Genomic DNA, 19,285 nt, shown 5'->3' with positions numbered 1-19,285 from the left:
CTGTGTTCCCCCCTCCCCCAAAGTCAATCTCCTGTGTTCCCCCTCCCCCAAAGTCAATCTCCTGTGGTCCTCCCCATCCCCCAAAGTCAATCTCCTGTGTTCCTCCCTCCCCCAAAGTCAATCTCCTGCGCTCCCCTCCCCCAAAGTCAATCTCCTGTGTTCCCCCTCCCCCAAAGTCAATCTTCTGTGTTCCCCCTCCCCCAAAGTCAATCTCCTGTGTTCCCCCTCCCCCAAAGTCAATCTCCTGCGCCTCCCTGTCAGTCTCCCCTCCCCCTCCCCCACTGTCTCAGAGTCAGTCTCCACTGTCCCCCATTCAGTAATGCATAGTCCCTGTGCCATTCCCAATGCCCTGCTGTCTGTCCCAGGGCCACCACAGGTCACAGTGAGAATGCAGACTCTCTGTTGTCCTCCACCATTACAGGGTTTAGGGGTTGGAACAGCAGGAATTTTACCTGGTTGTGCCACTCCAAAGTCAGGTCTCAAAGCCGGCCATTTAACAAAATCGTGGACCACCAGGGCGAGCTGGGTAGAAAGGGTAGGGCAGGCAGGCAGGCAGGCAGCATGGGGCGGAATGCTCCCCCCCCCCACCCCACCATTCATGCAATAGGTTAAGAGTGCGGCAGGGTTTCCCTGTTTCCCCACAGCAAGATGGAGAAGGTCAGAGTGACCTACTGCTCCTGTCTAGCAGGCTGGAGTGGGGCCGGCCGAACGATCTTGTGTACAATATACACGCAGTCAGCCCATAGCATCGCGCCGAATCTCAAAGCCAAATTTATACTGAATGTCCTCTGCTTGTGAATCCAATCCTTTCATATTCACAGGTCCATTTAAAAACTCCATCAAGTGGCTTGATTCTGCTGGTACTTCTGATAACCTATTCCAGGCATCTACTGGGCCTCTGCTTCTCACATCGCACTTGAACTCCCTCCCCTTCCCCAAACCTGCAACAGAGTGCACTTCCAGAAACTCCCTCCATCCAGGGCAGACATGGCCGAAACGAGGGTGGGGGGCATCACTTTACGGTGTTGAGAGGAATGGACATTCTGCTGATGCTAGAAATCCAGAGCAACACACACACACACACACAAATTGACAAACTGCTGGAGGCACTCAGCAGGTCAGGCAGCATCTATGGAGGGGAATCAACAGTTGATGTTTCAGGCTGAGATGTCAGAGGTAGGTTTTTTTTTGACATAGAGAGTGGTGTGTGTGTGTGAAACAAGGGGGGTGGTTGAGGCAGAGATATGGGGGTAATTAGGAGACTCTCAGATAGGCACATGGATGATTAAAAAATGGACGTCTGTGCGGCAAGGAAGTGTTGGTGGGTTAAAAGTTTGGCACAACATTGTGGGCTGAACAGCCTATCCTGTTCTATGTAATATAGATCTATTGATCCCTGCTCACCACTCCCGAGGGAAGGGTTGTTGTGTGTGAGGCGTAGAGAGAGGCTGAGAGTGTGAGACTGAGAGAGAGCGACAGAGTGAAAGAGAGAGAGAGAGCAAACCAAAGAAAAGACACTTGATAGAGAGATACAGTCTCAGAGAGACTGTAAGAGTATGAGAGATTATGCGTGAGTGTGTGTGTGTGGGAGAGGGAAAGTTGTGAAGAGCGTGTGAGAGAGCATGTGAGTGTGTGAGAGTGAGAGAGATGGTGTGAGAAAGTGCTTGACAGAGTGAGTGTGTGTGTTTGAAAGAGTGCGATAGTGAGAGAGAGAGTGAGAGAGAGAGCGCCTGAGGGAGAGAGTGAGAGTAAGTGTGTACGTGAGAGAGTGTGCGTGCCTGTGAGAGATCTCCCGCCTGTACGACACGATTGAGGGGAAGCTGAACTCCCTTCCCCCGTGAACCCCGATGGATAGACAGCGAGGCAACGTCCCGGGTTCGGCCCACATCGCAACCTACCCCTCCCCCCTGAAGTCCTCGGTCCCGGTGCGAACCACAACCCCCGCCGGAACAGCCGGGCGTGAAGCTTCTCTACCACCCCCACTCAAACGGTGGTGACCGAGAGGAGCGGGTTGTAGACTCGCTTGCCGTCGGCGGTCCGGGCGCCATGGGCCAGCATCTCCTGGATGGTCATCCAGTTATCCAAGATCCTGCGGTTCCGGCGCCGCATCGTCTTCTTGTGACTCAGGGCGAGGATGCTGAGGTCGCCGCGGGCCGCCTCGCCGGCCTGCTGCTCCCGTAGGCAGTCCAGCCGGCTCTGCATCATGAACTCGCGGCGCCGCCGCTGCTCGCGGGCCCGGGCCAGGTGCTGCTTGCGCTCCTCCTTGCTCCAGTAGCGGCCCATCTTCATCTCGCTCACGGCGTCGTCGTCCGTGGTCATTCCGCTGCGCTCCTCGCGTATCTTCAGCGCCCGGGCTTTCAGCAGCTTGTCCCGCACCGGCCGCTTGGCCACGTACCGGGAGCCATCGCTCCTCACCTTCACCCTCCACTCGCTCCGGCCTTCGGACGGGAGCCGGGGGGTGCCGCCCGCCGCCGGGGCTGCAGCGAGCAGAGCCTCGGGGGCGGGCCCGGGCCCGGTCAACTGGACGCAGCTGCGGTAGCGGTCGCCGGTGACCGGCGAGCGATGTCGGCAGCGAGACAGGTAGGGGCTGCCCTCGCCCGTCGCCTTGGCGCCTTTCCGGCCCGACCTCTCCTGGTGCCGGGGCAGGCTCCTGAAGCGGGGAGGGCTAGCCAGGCCGGCCGGCGGCTCCAGGTTGAGGTTGGTGCCGGCCCCGAGGCGGCGCCACGGGCTGTCCGGGGCAGCGGCGGTGACAGCGGGGGGCAGCAGGACCGGCTCGGCCAAGAGCGGCGTGCTGCGGCAGCTCTCGCCCGTGTTGTAGGCGCTGGTGCTGTCGCGGTCCGAGCGCTCGGGCAGCTCGGTGATATCGCACAGGCCGCCCCTCCGCAGCGGCTCTCCGCCGCCCCCGCCGCCGTCGAAGGGCGAGGCCTCGCCGGCCAGCCACGCCTTCATACACCGCTCCCGTAACTGCTGCATCTTCTGCGCCCGCAGCACGTTGCGGCACTTAAACTCCAGGTGCCCCAGTTCTTCCTGCAGCGTGGCCGCCAGCCGGCCCACCCCCTCGTTGCGGTTGACGTCCAGCGCCCGGCCGGCGGCCCGGTAGCAGAGAGCGGCGGCGTTGCCGTTCTCCAGGTGGCATCGCAGCTCCAGCAGCTCCCGGTACCGAAGGCACTCCTCCTCGGTCAGGCCCGGCAGCGACTCGGTGCCGAGGTGTAGGTCGCCCCGCCGGCGGCCGGTCTGACCATCGCCCTTGGCTGTGCGCGACCTCCGCCCGCCGCCCGGCGTGCCGCTGCCCGCGGTGGTGGTGATGGTGATCGCCTGCTCGTCCGCCAGGATGTCGTGCTCCGAGCTCTCGTCGTTGCGGGTGCTCTCGTCCGTCCGGCCCACACCGCTGTCCAGCTCCTGGCTGTTGCTCAGCACGTTGCCGGCGTCGGCCGAGCCCTTCCCCTCGTCGTCCTCGTCCTCGTCCTCCTCCTCTTCCTCCTCCTCCTCTTCCTCATCGACTTCCTTCTGCAAAGAGGGTCAAGCCGTCAACTCTGCCCACAGAGGCACCCCCGCTTCCATCCCTCCGCTGGTGCGCCAAAACTCCAGAGTACAGCCTTCGTTCGCGCACCAACTCCCTCTGATGGCCCACTGTCCCACTCCCCTGCTCAGCCCACAACTTCCATCTCCGATCTCTAACCCCCCCATCCCCTATGAGAGCAGAATTCACTACAGACATCTCCACTGTCCCACTCCCCTGCTCAGCCCACAACTTCCATCTCCGATCTCTAACCCCCCCATCCCCTATGAGAGCAGAATTCACTACAGACATCTCCACTGTCCCACTCCCCTGCTCAGCCCACAACTTCCATCTCCGATCTCTAACCCCCCCATCCCCTATGAGAGCAGAATTCACTACAGACATCTCCACTGTCCCACTCCCCTGCTCAGCCCACAACTTCCATCTCCGATCTCTAACCCCCCCATCCCCTATGAGAGCAGAATTCACTACAGACATCTCCACTGTCCCACTCCCCTGCTCAGCCCACAACTTCCATCTCCGATCTCTAACCCCCCATCCCCTATGAGAGCAGAATTCACTACAGACATCTCCACTGTCCCACTCCCATGCTCAGCCCACAACTTCCATCTCCAATCTCTAACCCCCCCATCCCCTATGAGAGCAGAATTCACTACAGACATCTCCACTGTCCCACTCCCATGCTCAGCCCACAACTTCCATCTCCAATCTCTAACCCCCCCATCCCCTATGAGAGCAGAATTAGGTTTTCCAGCTTATCCAGTTTGCTCTGATGTCAAATCATGGCTGATTTAATATCCTTCTCCACCTTGTTTTCCTCATAACTTTCGAAAGCCTAACTAACCAAGAACCTATCAACGTCCACTCAATTACTTTTCCTCCACAGCTGCCTGTGACAATGAATTCCACAGATTCTCCACCCTCTGGCTGAAGAAATTCCTCCTCAACTCTGTTGTAAATGGACTGACTCATTATAGGAAATACCCTCTCCATGTCCACTCCATCCAAGCCTTTCTATATTCGATAGGTTTCGATTAGATTCCCCATCATTCTTCTAACTCCTTCTCCAAACCAACTCCCAGTCTCCAACTTCCAACCTCCGTCCCACACCAAACCCATCTCCCCTTGGGTCATACCCGTGGGGGAGGTCGGATCATGTGGAAGTTATACAGCAGGGAAGCCAATTCTTCAGCACATCCTATCCATGCCAGCCAGGATTCCCCCTCCACCCTGGAGATTAGATGGGAGGTGTGTGAAAGTTATGAGCGGGTATTGACAGGGTAAATGAAAACAAGCTTTTTCCATGAGATAGATCAGCGAGTTGAGAGGTGTTGTAGCAACAACCTTGCACTCAACGTCAGTAAGACCAAAGAATTGACTGTGGACTTCAGAAAGGGTAAGATGAGGGAACACACACCAATCCTCACTGGGGATCAGAAGTGGAAAGTGGAATTTCAAGTCTATTCTGAGCCCAACATATCGATGTAGTTACAAAGCAGATACGACAGCGGCTGTACTTCATTGGGAGTTTGAGGAGATTTGGTTTGTCACCAAAGACACTGCCAAATATGTACAAATGTCCCCATGGAGAGCATTCTGACTGCCCGCATCACCGTCTGGCGTGGAGGGGCTAGTGCACAGAATCGAAAAAAAAGCTGCAGGAAGTTGTAAACTCAGTCTGGTCCATCATGGGTACTAGCCTCCCCAGCATCCAGGCTATCTTCAAGGAGCAATACTCCCAAAGGCAGCATCCATCATTAAGGACCCCCCCCCCCCCCACCCAAGACATGCCCTTTTCTCATTGTTACCATCGGGGGGAGATACGGGAGCTTGAAGACACGTGCCCAGTCATTCAGGAATAGCTTCTTCCACTCTGCCATCTGATTTCTGAATGGACATTGAACCCATGAACACTACCTCACTACTTATTTTTCTGTATTTGTATTACTTATTTAACCTTTCTTGATACTTATACACACGTGTACCATAATTTACATGTTTTTATTATGCTGCATAACAAATTTCATGCCATATGCCAGGGATATTAAACTTGATTCTGATCACTGAAGTCCAACTAATATTTTTTGTTACAACAACGTTCCTTGAAAGTTCGGGAGTTGGGATGTTATGCTGAAATTGCATAAGACATTGGTGAGGTCCAATTTGGAATACTGTGTGCGGTTCTGGTCACCTACCTACAGGACAGACATCAGTAGGACTGACAGAGTGCTGAGAAAATTTCCCTGAGTTGTATGGAATGATTGAATATAGAACAATGCAGCACAATACAGGCCCTTCGGCCCACAATGTTGTGGTTGGCCCTTAAACCCTGCCTCCCATTTAAACCCCCACCTTAAATTCCTCCATATACCTGTCTAGTAGTCTCTTAAATTTCACTAGTGTATCTGCCTCCACCACTGACTCAGGCAGTGCATTCCACACACCAACCACTCTCTGAGTGAAAAACCTTCCTCTAATATCCCCCTTGAACTTTTCACCCCTTACCTTAAAGCCATGTCCTCTTGTACTGAGCAGTGGTGCCCTGGGGAAGAGGCACTGGCTGTCCACTCTGTCTATTCCTCTTAATATCTTGTACACCTCTATCATGTCTCCCCTCATCCTCCTTCTCTCCAAAGAGTAAAGCCCTAGCTCCCTTAATCTCTGATCATAATCCATACTCTCTAAACCAGGCAGCATCCTGGTAAATCTCCTCTGTACCCTTTCCAATGCTTCCACATCCTTCCTACAGTGAGGTGACCAGAACTGGACCCAGTACTCCAAGTGTGGCCTAACTAGAGTTTTATAGAGCTGCATCATTACATCGCGACTCTTAAACTCTAACCCTCGACTTATGAAAGCTAACACTCCATAAGCTTTCTTAACTACCCTATCTACCTGTGAGGCAACTTTCAGGGATCTGTGGACATGCACCCCCAGATCCCTCTGCTCCTCCACACTGCCATTTACTTTGTACTCTGCCCTGGAGTTTGTCCTTCCAAAGTGTACCACCTCACACTTCTCCGGGTTGAACTCCATCTGCCACTTCTGCATCCTATCAAAGTCTCTCTGCAATCTTCGACAATCCTCAGCACTATCTACAACACCAGCCCACCCTTCTAGCCCCACATCCAGGTTGTTAATAAAAATCATGAACAGTAGAGGTGCCAGAACCGATCCTTGTGGGACACCACTAGTCACAACCCTCCAATCTGAATGTACTCCCTCCACCACGACCCTCTGCTTTCTGCAGGCAAGCCAATTCTGAATCCACCTGGCCAAACTTCCCTGAATCCCATGCCTTCTGACGTTCTGAATAATACCGTGTGGAACCTTGTCAAATGCTTTACTAAAATCCATGTAGATCACATCCACTGCACTACCCTCATCTATATGCCTGGTCACCTCCTCAAAGAACTCTATCAGGCTGTTAGACATGATCTGCCCTTCACAAAGCTATGCTGACTGTCCCTGATCAGACCATGATTCTCTAAATACCCATAGATTCTATCTCTAAGAATGTTTTCCAACAGTTTTCCCACCACAGACGTAAGGCTCACTGGTCTATAATTACCCGGACTATCCCTAGTACCTTTTTTGAACAAGGGGACAACATTCATCTCCCTCCAATTCTCTGGTACCATTCCCGTAGACAACAAGGACATAAAGATCCTAGCCAGAGGCTCATCAATCTCTTCCCTCGCCTCGTGGAGCAGTCTGGGGAATATTCCGTCAGGTCCCGGGGACTTATCCGTCCTAATGAATTTTAACAACTCCAACTCCTCCTCTCCCTTAATATCAACATGCTCCAGAACGTCAACCTCACTCATATTGTGACCTGTCTGCCAGCCTGCCTGAACCCCGGGGACCTGTCTGCCAGCCTGAACCCCCGGGGACCTGTCTGTCTGCCTGCCTGAACCCCGGGGACCTGTCTGTCTGTCTGCCGGAACCCCGGGGACCTGTCTGCCAGCCTGCCTGAACACCGGGGACCTGTCTGCCAGCCTGAACCCCCGGGGACCTGTCTGTCAGCCTGCCTGAACCCCGGGGACCTGTCTGTCTGTCTGCCGGAACCCCGGGGACCTGTCTGTCTGCCTGCCTGAACCCCGGGGACCTGTCTGTCTGCCTGCCGGAACCCCGGGGACCTGTCTGTCTGTCTGCCGGAACCCCGGGGACCTGTCTGTCTGTCTGCCTGAACCCCGGGGACCTGTCTGCCAGCCTGAACCCCCGGGGACCTGTCTGTCTGCCTGCCTGAACCCCGGGGACCTGTCTGTCTGTCTGCCGGAACCCCGGGGACCTGTCTGTCTGTCTGCCTGAACCCCGGGGACCTGTCTGCCAGCCTGAACCCCCGGGGACCTGTCTGTCTGCCTGCCTGAACCCTGGGGACCTGTCTGTCAGCCTGCCTGAACCCCGGGGACCCGTCTGCCTGTCTGCCTGAACCCCCGGGGACCTGTCTGCCAGCCTGCCGGAACCCCCGGGGACCTGTCTGTCAGCCTGCCTGAACCCCGGGGACCTGTCTGCCTGTCTGCCTGAACCCCCGGGGACCTGTCTGTCTGTCTACCTGAACCCCGGGGACCTGTCTGCCTGCCTGAACCCCGGGGACCTGTCTGCCAGCCTGCCTGAACCCCGGGGACCTGTCTGTCTGTCTGTCTGCCTGAACCCCGGGGACCTGTCTGCCTGTCTGCCTGAACCCCGGGGACCTGTCTGTCTGTCTGTCTGAACCCCCGGGGACCTGTCTGTCTGCCTGAACCCCGGGGACCCGTCTGCCTGTCTGAACCCCGGGGACCTGTCTGTCTGCCTGAACCCCCGGGGACCTGTCTGCCAGCCTGCCTGAACCCCGGGGAACTGTCTGTCTGTCTGCCTGAACCCCGGGGACCTGTCTGTCAGCCTGCCTGAACCCCGGGGACCTGTCTGCCTGTCTGCCTGAACCCCGGGGACCTGTCTGTCAGCCTGCCTGAACCCCGGGGACCTGTCTGTCTGTCTGCCTGAACCCTGGGGACCTGTCTGCCAGCCTGCCTGAACCCCGGGGACCTGTCTGTCTGTCTGCCTGAACCCCGGGGACCTGTCTGCCTGCCTGAACCCCGGGGACCTGTCTGCCAGCCTGCCTGAACCCCGGGGACCTGTCTGTCTGTCTGTCTGCCTGAACCCCGGGGACCTGTCTGCCTGTCTGCCTGAACCCCGGGGACCTGTCTGTCTGCCTGTCTGCCTGAACCCCGGGGACCTGTCTGCCTGTCTGCCTGAACCCAGGGGACCTGTCTGCCTGAACCCCCGGGGACCTGTCTGTCAGCCTGCCTGAACCCCGGGGACCTGTCTGCCTGTCTGCCTGAACCCCCGGGGACCTGTCTGCCTGTCTGCCTGAACCCCCGGGGACCTGTCTGCCAGCCTGCCTGAACCCCGGGGACCTGTCTGTCTGTCTGCCTGAACCCCGGGGACCTGTCTGCCTGTCTGCCTGAACCCCGGGGACCCGTCTGCCTGTCTGCCTGAACCCCCGGGGACCTGTCTGTCTGCCTGCCTGAACCCCGGGGACCTGTCTGTCAGCCTGCCTGAACCCCGGGGACCTGTCTGTCTGCCTGCCTGAACCCCGGGGACCTGTCTGTCTGCCTGCCTGAACCCCGGGGACCTGTCTGTCAGCCTGCCTGAACCCCGGGGACCTGTCTGCCTGTCTGCCTGAACCCCCGGGGACCTGTCTGCCTGTCTGCCTGAACCCCCGGGGACCTGTCTGTCTGTCTGCCTGAACCCCGGGGACCTGTCTGCCTGTCTGCCTGAACCCCCGGGGACCTGTCTGTCTGTCTGCCTGAACCCCGGGGACCTGTCTGCCTGTCTGCCTGAACCCCGGGGACCTGTCTGCCAGCCTGCCTGAACCCCGGGGACCTGTCTGTCTGTCTGTCTGCCTGAACCCCGGGGACCTGTCTGTCTGTCTGCCTGAACCCCGGGGACCTGTCTGCCTGCCTGAACCCCGGGGACCTGTCTGCCAGCCTGCCTGAACCCCGGGGACCTGTCTGTCTGTCTGTCTGCCTGAACCCTGGGGACCTGTCTGCCAGCCTGCCTGAACCCCGGGGACCTGTCTGCCAGCCTGAACCCTGGGGACCTGTCTGCCAGCCTGCCTGAACCCCGGGGACCTGTCTGTCTGTCTGCCTGAACCCCGGGGACCTGTCTGCCTGCCTGAACCCCGGGGACCTGTCTGCCAGCCTGCCTGAACCCCGGGGACCTGTCTGTCTGTCTGTCTGCCTGAACCCCGGGGACCTGTCTGCCTGAACCCCGGGGACCTGTCTGTCTGCCTGTCTGCCTGAACCCCGGGGACCTGTCTGCCTGTCTGCCTGAACCCAGGGGACCTGTCTGCCTGAACCCCCGGGGACCTGTCTGTCAGCCTGCCTGAACCCCGGGGACCTGTCTGCCTGTCTGCCTGAACCCCCGGGGACCTGTCTGCCTGTCTGCCTGAACCCCCGGGGACCTGTCTGCCAGCCTGCCTGAACCCCGGGGACCTGTCTGTCTGTCTGCCTGAACCCCGGGGACCTGTCTGCCTGTCTGCCTGAACCCCGGGGACCCGTCTGCCTGTCTGCCTGAACCCCCGGGGACCTGTCTGTCTGCCTGCCTGAACCCCGGGGACCTGTCTGTCAGCCTGCCTGAACCCCGGGGACCTGTCTGTCTGCCTGCCTGAACCCCGGGGACCTGTCTGTCTGCCTGCCTGAACCCCGGGGACCTGTCTGTCAGCCTGCCTGAACCCCGGGGACCTGTCTGCCTGTCTGCCTGAACCCCCGGGGACCTGTCTGCCTGTCTGCCTGAACCCCCGGGGACCTGTCTGTCTGTCTGCCTGAACCCCGGGGACCTGTCTGCCTGTCTGCCTGAACCCCCGGGGACCTGTCTGTCTGTCTGCCTGAACCCCGGGGACCTGTCTGCCTGTCTGCCTGAACCCCGGGGACCTGTCTGCCAGCCTGCCTGAACCCCGGGGACCTGTCTGTCTGTCTGTCTGCCTGAACCCCGGGGACCTGTCTGTCTGTCTGCCTGAACCCCGGGGACCTGTCTGCCTGCCTGAACCCCGGGGACCTGTCTGCCAGCCTGCCTGAACCCCGGGGACCTGTCTGTCTGTCTGTCTGCCTGAACCCCGGGGACCTGTCTGCCTGTCTGCCTGAACCCCGGGGACCTGTCTGTCTGTCTGTCTGAACCCCCGGGGACCTGTCTGTCTGCCTGAACCCCGGGGACCCGTCTGCCTGTCTGAACCCCGGGGACCTGTCTGTCTGCCTGAACCCCCGGGGACCTGTCTGCCAGCCTGCCTGAACCCCGGGGACCTGTCTGTCTGTCTGCCTGAACCCTGGGGACCTGTCTGTCAGCCTGCCTGAACCCCGGGGACCTGTCTGTCTGTCTGTCTGCCTGAACCCTGGGGACCTGTCTGCCAGCCTGCCTGAACCCCCGGGGACCTGTCTGCCAGCCTGCCTGAACCCCGGGGACCTGTCTGTCTGTCTGCCTGAACCCTGGGGACCTGTCTGTCAGCCTGCCTGAACCCCGGGGACCTGTCTGTCTGCCTGCCTGAACCCCGGGGACCTGTCTGTCTGCCTGAACCCCAGAGACCTGTCTGTCTGCCTGAACCCCGGGGACCTGTCTGTCTGCCTGAACCCCGGGGACCTGTCTGTCAGCCTGCCTGAACCCCGGGGACCTGTCTGTCTGCCTGCCTGAACCCCGGGGACCTGTCTGCCAGCCTGCCTGAACCCCGGGGACCTGTCTGTCTGTCTGTCTGCCTGAACCCTGGGGACCTGTCTGCCAGCCTGCCTGAACCCCGGGGACCTGTCTGCCAGCCTGAACCCCGGGGACCTGTCTGCCAGCCTGCCTGAACCCCGGGGACCTGTCTGTCTGCCTGCCTGAACCCCCTGGGACTTGTCTGCCTGCCTGCCGGAACCCTGGGGACCTGTCTGTCTGTCTGTCTGAACCCCGGGGACCTGTCTGTCTGTCTGCCTGAACCCCGGGGACCTGTATGTCTGCCTGCCTGAACCCTGGGGACCTGTCTGTCTGTCTGCCTGCCTGAACCCCGGGGACCTGTATGTCTGCCTGCCTGAACCCTGGGGACCTGTCTGCCTGTCTGCCTGCCTGAACCCTGGGGACCTGTCTGTCTGTCTGCCTGCCTGAACCCTGGGGACCTGTATGTCTGTCTGCCGGAACCCCTGGGAGCCCGCTCCGCTCTGCCTGCCTGAACTCCAGAACACTACCTCACCACTTATTTTTTTCTCTTTTTGCACTAATTTAATTTAACTTCTTAGAATTATATAATTATATGTACATACAATTCCTACTGTGACTTAGTTTTTATTATGTATTGCAGTGTACCGCTGGCGCATAACAACAAATTTCATGACATGTCAGTGATATGGAACCTAATTCTGATGGTGATCCCAATCTGATTTGGAGAGGCTAGAGGTCATAGGTTAAGGGTGAACGGTGATCAACTGTATCCGATCCCAAGCCCGACTGCAAAATGGGGAGGGCTGGACACGGAGCTAGCAACCCCAGAGCTACAGAAACGCCAATGCAGGCTCCAGAGACCTCATTCTTGGGAAAGGAAGGATCTTTGAAGATGGTCTACACCTGGGAACAACTTGGCCCAGAACAGAGGACTCTGGTGAGCTGTTGTTGGTGGCCTATGCCCCCAGTAGGGGTAACAGGCTTCACACACAACACAACTGCGAGGGAACATAGAATAGTATGGCACATTACAGGCCCTTCGGCCCACAATGTTGTGCTGACCCTCAAACCCTCCCACAATGTTGTGCCTCCCATATAACCCTCCACCTTAAATGCCTCCATATACCTGTCCAGTAATCTCTTAAACTTCACTAGTGTATCTGCCTCCACCACTGACTCAGGCAGTGCATTCCACGCACCAACCACTCTCTGAGTAAAAAACCTTCCTCTAATATCCCCCTTGAACTTCCCTCCCCTTACCTTAAAGCCATGTCCTCTTGTACTGAGCAGTGGTGCCCTGGGGAAGAGGTGCTGGCTGTCCACTCTGTCTATTCCTCTTAATATCTTGTACACCTCTATCATGTTTCCTCTCATTGTCTTTCTCTCCAAAGAGTAAAGTCCTAGCTCCCTTAATCTCCGATCATAATCCATACTCTCTAAACCAGGCAGCATCCTGGTAAATCTCCTCTGTACCCTTTCCAATGCTTCCACATCCTTCCTATAGTGAGGCAACCAGAACTGGACACAGTACTCCAAGTGTGGCCTAACCAGAGTTTTATAGAGCTGCATCATTACATCACGACTCTTAAACTCTGTCCCTCGACTTATGAAAGCTAACACTCCATAAGCTTTCTTAACTACCCGATCTACCTGTGAGGCAACTTTCAGGGATCTGTGGACATATACCCCCAGATCCCTCTGCTCCTCCACACTCCCAAGTATCCTCACTCACTCTGGCAGTTTGTTCCAAATATCCACCACCCTCTGTGTAAAACAGTTGCCCCCTGGGTCCCTGTTTTAAATCTTTTCCCCTCACACTAAATCTACGCCCACACTATGGACTCCCACACTCTAGGGGAAAGACCGTTACAGTCTACCTATGTCTGTCTCCCATCGTCACTTCCATAATCCCAACCCGCTCCATCGAGCAGCTCATCTGTCAGGCCCCTGCCTATCGGAGTACCTGCCCAAATATCTTTATAACATAATTGTGCTCTGCCGAGCACCCACGCTTCATCTGCCAGAATAAGCGGCTCTCCCAGTGGCCACCCATTTTAATTCCACTTTCCATTCCCGTTCTGACAAGTTCCAAGGCCCCCTCTACTGTTGCAACGAGGCCATGCGCAGGTGGAGGAGCAACACCTTGTATTCTATCTGGGTGGCCTTCATCAATTTCTCAAACTTCCGGTAATGCCCCTGCTCACCACATTCCCCACCCTCTCACACCTGCCCGTCACCTCCCTCTGGTTCTCCTCCATAGCCTTCTGTCCTCTCCTATCGGATTTCCCCTTCTCCGGCCCTTTATCACTTTCACCTTCTAGCTTCCCAGCTCTTTACTTCACTGCTAACCCCCTCTTGGTTTCACCTATCACCTCGTGTTTCTTCTTCCCTTCCCTCCACCTTCTAACTCTGACTCCTCATCTTTTTTCCTCCCAGTCCTGATGAAGGGTCTCACCCCGAAACATCGGCTGTACTCTTTTCCGTAGAAGCTGCCTGAGTTCCTCCAGCGTTTTGTGTGTGTTGCTCGGATTTCCAGTATCTGCAGATTTTTTATGATTGTATTTATCGATATGGCAGAGCCCAGCTGATGGGCTGAATGAACTAATTCTTCTCTTTTGCTCTTGCCTGACCTGCTGAGTTCCTCCAGTATTTATGTGTGTTGCTATAGTCCATGAGACTGGTCCTCGTATGATAATCATCCTTATGAACCTCCTCTGGACCCTCTCCAATGCCAGCAAATCTTTTTAAGATGAAGGACCAAAACTGTTCACAATCTCAAGGTGAGGCCTCACCAGTGCCTTATAAAGCCTCAGCATCACATCCCTGCTCTTGTATTTGCTAACATAGATAGATAGATAGATAGATAGATAGATAGATACTTTATTCATCTCCATGGGGAAATTCAACATTTTTTCCAATGTCCCATACACTTATTGTAGCAAAACTAATTACATACAATACTTAACTCAGTAAAAATATGATATGCATCTAAAATCACCCTCTCAAAAAGCATTAATAATAGCTTTTAAAAAGTTCTTAAGTAGTTTACTTAAATACATTGAGTCCTAACCCAGGCACTTTAACATATCTTACTCCTGGCGGTTGAATTGTAAAGCCTAATGGCATTGGAGAGTATTGACCTCTTCATCCTGTCTGAGGAGCATTGCATCGACAGTAACCTGTCGCTGAAACTGCTTCTCTGTCTCTGGATGGTGCTATGTAGAGGATGTTCAGGGTTTTCCATAATTGACCGTAGCCTACTCAGCGCCCTTCGCTCTGCTACCGATGTTATACTCTCCAGTACTTTGCCCATGACAGAGCCCGCCTTCCTTACCAGCTTATTAAGACGTGAGGCGTCCCTCTTCTTAATGCTTCCTCCCCAACACGCCACCACAAAGAAGAGGGCGCTCTCCACAACTGACCTATAGAACATCTTCAGCATCTCACTACAGACATTGAATGACGCCAACCTTCTATGGAAGTACAGTCGACTCTGTGCCTTCCTGCACAAGGCATCTGTGTTGGCAGTCCAGTCTAGCTTCTCGTCTAACTGTACTCCCAGATACTTGTAGGTCTTAACCTGCTCCACACATTCTCCATTAATGATCACTGGCTCCATATGAGGCCTAGATCTCCTAAAGTCCACCACCATCTCCTTGGTCTTGGTGATATTGAGACGCAGGTAGTTTGAGTTGCACCATATCACAAAGTCCTGTATCAGTTTCCTATACTCTTCCTTCTGTCCATTCCTGACACACCCCACTATGGCCTTGTTGTCAGCGAACTTCTGCACATGGCAGGACTCCAAGTTATATTGGAAGTCCGATGTGTACAGGGTGAACAGGACCGGAGAGAGCACAGTCCCCTGCGGCGCTCCTGTGCTGCTGACCACCGTGTCAGACCTACAGTCTCCCAACAGCACATACTGAGGTCTATCTGTCAAGTAGTCCACTATCCAATCCACCATGTGAGAGCCTACTCCCATCTCTGTTAGTTTGTGCCTTAAGATCTTGGGTTGGATGGTGTTAAAGGCACTAGAGAAGTCCAGGAATGTAATCCTCACAGCACCACTGACCCCATCCAGGTGAGAGAGGGATTTGTGCAGCAAATACGTGATAGCATCCTCCACTCCCACCTTCTCCTTATACGCAAACTGAAGAGGATCCCGGGCGTGCCTTTCTCACCACTGACTGAACCTGCAAGTTAACCTTCAGGGTGTTCTGCACAAGGGCTCCCAAGTCCCTCTGCATCTCAGGTTCATGGATTTTCTGCCCAGTCCTCACGTTTATTCCTACTACCAAGGTGCATGACCATGCATTTTCCAACATTGTATTTCATTTGCCACTTTTCTTGCCCATTCTCCTAATCTGTCCTTCTGCACCCTACCTGTTTCCTCAACATTGCCTCCCCCGTCCAACAATCTTCGTATCATCTGCAAACTGGGCAACAAAGCCATCTACTCCATCATCTAAATCATTTATATACGGCATAAAAAGAAGTTTTGATATTAGATCAATTTTGCTGCTGCATATGGCATATGACTCGGAGACTTTGATCACCCCTCTGTGTGCCCCCTAGTTTTTGGCCCTTGTGCCAACTGGGTACAGTTTCCTGGCTGCAAACAAAACAGAGACAGGCCTTTTGGCCCATCCAGTTTGTGCTGAGCATCGACCACCAATTTCCACCGATCGCTACATTAATCCCACAAGTTTGCAGGAACGAGGGAGATGAAGAGAGCATGCCAGCAGACCCTCTGGCCCACAACATCTGAGCTAGCTGTTATGCTACGTTAAAATAAATCCCTTCTGCCTTCGCTTGATCTATATCCCTCCCAGGTGCAGAGAAAATTACAAGGATGTTGCCGGAACTGGAGGACCCGAGTTATAGGGAAAGTTTGATTAGATTAGGACTTGGAGCGTAGGCGAATGAGGAGGGTCTGTTAGAGGTATACAGAATTGTGAGGGGTATAGATAGAGCAAATCAAAGCAGGCTTTTTCACTGAGGTTGGGTGGCACTACAACTGGAGGTCATGGGTTAAGGGTGAAAGGTTTAAAGGGAACACGAAAGAGAGCTTTTTCACTCAGGAAGTTGTGGATGTGGGTTTGATTTCAACATTTAAGAGAAATTTGGATAGGTACATGGATGGGAGGGGTGTGGAGCAGGTGCAGATCGATGGGTCTAGGGTGATTAATGGAGTGGACGAGCAGAAGGGCCCGTTTCTGTGCTGTAGTACTCTATTCTCAGCCTGTCCAAACTGCTCTATTGTGTCAGCTTCCAACATCCACCACTCTAATAATAAACTTCTCCCACTCATTTTAACTTACCCACTCTCACCAGCATGGACATGTTTAAAAGCACCTGACGGACTCCTGACCCCAGGCGCACTGAGCTCTCGCTGACAGCGTTAAACCACGTGCTCCTCTTCCCCCGACCGCGGCCCCAGCACTCACGTGCTTTACTGGTGCAGCATTGCCGAGACCCGGCAGCGGCTCCTCGCCCTCCTCTCGACTGGCAATTTCCATAGCTTCTCCCCTCTCTTCGATCCATCCCTCGTCCAGCTGGGCAGGGGAAGGGGAAAAAGTTAAGTTGCAGAAGGTTTTCAAGCATTCAGACAGACAGGGACTCAACACAGCTTTGTGCATGGTAGGTCATACCGAACCTATCTTATAGACATTTCTGAGGAAGCTAACAGGAAAGTTGATGAAGACAAGGCAAGGGCTTCATTAAGGTCCCACATGGGAGGTTGGTCAAGAAGGTTTAGTTGCTTGGCATTTAGGATGAGGCAATAAATTGGATTAGGCATTGGCTTTGGGGAAGAAGGTTGTGGAAGGTTGTTTCTCTGACTGAAATGACTAGTGAACTTCCACAGGGATCGGTGCTGGGTCTGTTGTTGCTTGTCATCTGTATCAATGACCTGGATGATAATGTGGTTAACTGGATCAGCAAGTTTGCCAATGGCACCAGGACTGGGGTGGAGTGGACAGTGAGAGATACTATCAAAGCTCTCAGCAGGACCTGGACCAGCTGGAAAAATGGGCTGACAATTGGCAGATGGAACTTAATGCACGCACGTGTGGTGTGTTGCATTTTGGGAGGATCAATATAGTGGGACTTATAGAGTGAATGGTAGGGAACTGAGGAGTGTGGTAGAACAGAGGGATCTACAAAAACAACTCCATAATTTCTTGACATGTGCGTCTTACTTCAGTGGTGGGCAAATTATTAGAAAAGTTTAGAGAATGGTATGTATGAGCATTTGGAGCACCGTGGTCTGATTGGGGATGGTTTACATGGCTTTGTGAGAGGCAGGTCGTGCCTCGTGAGCCTGAATGAAAATTTTGAGGATGTACATTTTGAAGGCAGAGCAGTGGATGTGATTTTAGTCAGGTATTTGATAATGTTCCTCATTCAGAGAGTCAGGACACAGGGGATCCAGGGAAACATGTCTGTGTGGATTCAGAATGGCCTTGCCCACAGAAGGCAGAGGGTGGTTGTAGATGGATTGTATTCTGTATGGGGATCATTGACCAGTGGTGTGGCACAGGGACCCCTGCTCTTTGTGATTTTTATAAATTACTTGGATTGGGAATTGGAATGGTAGGTTAATAAGTTTGTAGAGGACATGCAGACTGGTGGAGTTGTGGATAACGCAGGAGGTTACAATGGACATTGAAACGATCCAGAGCTGGAGTTCAGCCCAGGAAAATGTGAAGTGATCCACTTTGGAAGGTCAGCTTTGCAGGCAGAGTACACGGTTAATGACAGGATTCTCCGCAGTGTGGAGGAGCAGAGGGATCTTGGGGGTCCACGTCTCTAGATCTCTCAAAGTTGCTGTGCAAGTTGATACAGTGGTGATAGGGTGTGTTGGTCTTCCTTAGTCAGGGGTCTGAGTTCAGGTAATGTTGCACCTATAAAACCCTGGTTAGATCCCACAGAGTAGTGAGTTCAGTTCTGGTCACCTCGTTATAGGAAGGACGTGGAAGATTTAGAGATTTACCGGGATACTGCCTGGATTAAAGAGAGATTCTTAGGTTGACTGAGTATGGGCTTTTCTCTTTGGTGTGAAGGAGGATGAGAGGCGACTTGATAGAGAAGTCCTGCTGAAGTGTTACAGCCCAATTAGTGGCAAAGATCGAGTGGATAGCCAGAGACTTCTTCCCACGACAGAAACGGCTAATACCAGGGGACATAATTTTAAGGTAATTGGAGGAGAGTATCGGGGATGTCGGAGATACATTAGGGGCATTTAAAGAACTCTTAGATAGCCACATGGGTGATAGAAACATGCAGACTAGATTGATTTTAGTTACCTCTATCTCTGGCCTGGCTAGGAGTAAGGAGACGTTGGTACTGTCCTCCCGAGTCAAGATGGCGACCGCCTCTTCCCTGTTCTGCACCTCGACTCCGTTTATCTGCAGAAATAGACAGGGGCAGCAGTGAGATCCTCCCCCGCCCCAACCCGGCAGAGACTCCAGGTCCCAGCTCACTCACGCCAAGCAATGGCCCGTCTACTGATCCCCGAACTGGACAGGCTGTTTTACAGACTGCAGGAAGAAGCAGTGAGTTGTTGTTAGTGTGGAAGAACACACACTGTGAACGTGAGAAGCTCGTCCCTCTACCATTTCTGTGTCACACGATCTGTTAGTTTTATTGTGCGAGGGAGGGGGTTGATCTGATATTGGGGGGGGGGGTGGTGGCTGATGTTTTCTTTGTTTTGTGGCTACCTGGAGAAGATGAACCCTGGAGTTGTTCACCATACATACTTCGATAGTAAATGAACCTTTCAAATGGGTCAGACTCTTCAGTCCCATGGTTCTCACTCTCCTGGTCATTAAGATTCATTGGGTTTAAGTTCCTCGATTATGATGATGCCATTTGAACTCAAGAAAACTCAGACAAGTGCATTTGTCTGCCCACAGATTAGAATATATTTCAAGGGTGCAGGTTAGACATAAACTAAAGCTCCATCCACACTGTCCCATCACACACTCCCGGGGTCAGACACAGAGTGAAACTCCATCCACACTGTCCCATCACACACTCCCAGAGTCAGACACAGAGTGAAGCTCCTTCCACACTGTCCCATCACACACTCCCAGA

At 54.3% G+C, this 19,285-nt stretch overlaps 1 protein-coding gene across 2 annotated transcripts in view; it reads right to left on the bottom strand.

The window, feature by feature from the left end:
• Positions 1-251: 251 nt before the first annotated feature.
• LOC140716029 (PDZ domain-containing protein 4-like) overlaps positions 252-19,285 on the bottom strand; it is a 93,609-nt gene continuing 74,575 nt past the window's right edge. Inside the window, exons 6-8 of one of the 2 annotated variants that reach the window (XM_073028688.1) lie at positions 18,496-18,597; positions 16,636-16,743; positions 252-3,507 (exon numbers count right to left, since the gene is read on the bottom strand). In XM_073028688.1, the coding sequence (XP_072884789.1) occupies positions 1,984-3,507; positions 16,636-16,743; positions 18,496-18,597 (1,734 nt within the window). In that variant the 3' untranslated portion in view covers positions 252-1,983. The remainder of the gene's footprint in view (positions 3,508-16,635; positions 16,744-18,495; positions 18,598-19,285) is intronic. The other variant, XM_073028689.1, reaches the window with a different exon arrangement.

This window comes from Hemitrygon akajei, chromosome 24 (genome assembly GCF_048418815.1).
Source record: "Hemitrygon akajei chromosome 24, sHemAka1.3, whole genome shotgun sequence".
In the NCBI taxonomy this organism is placed as follows: domain Eukaryota; kingdom Metazoa; phylum Chordata; class Chondrichthyes; order Myliobatiformes; family Dasyatidae; genus Hemitrygon; species Hemitrygon akajei.
This window is presented reverse-complemented; position numbering and strand designations above follow the sequence as displayed.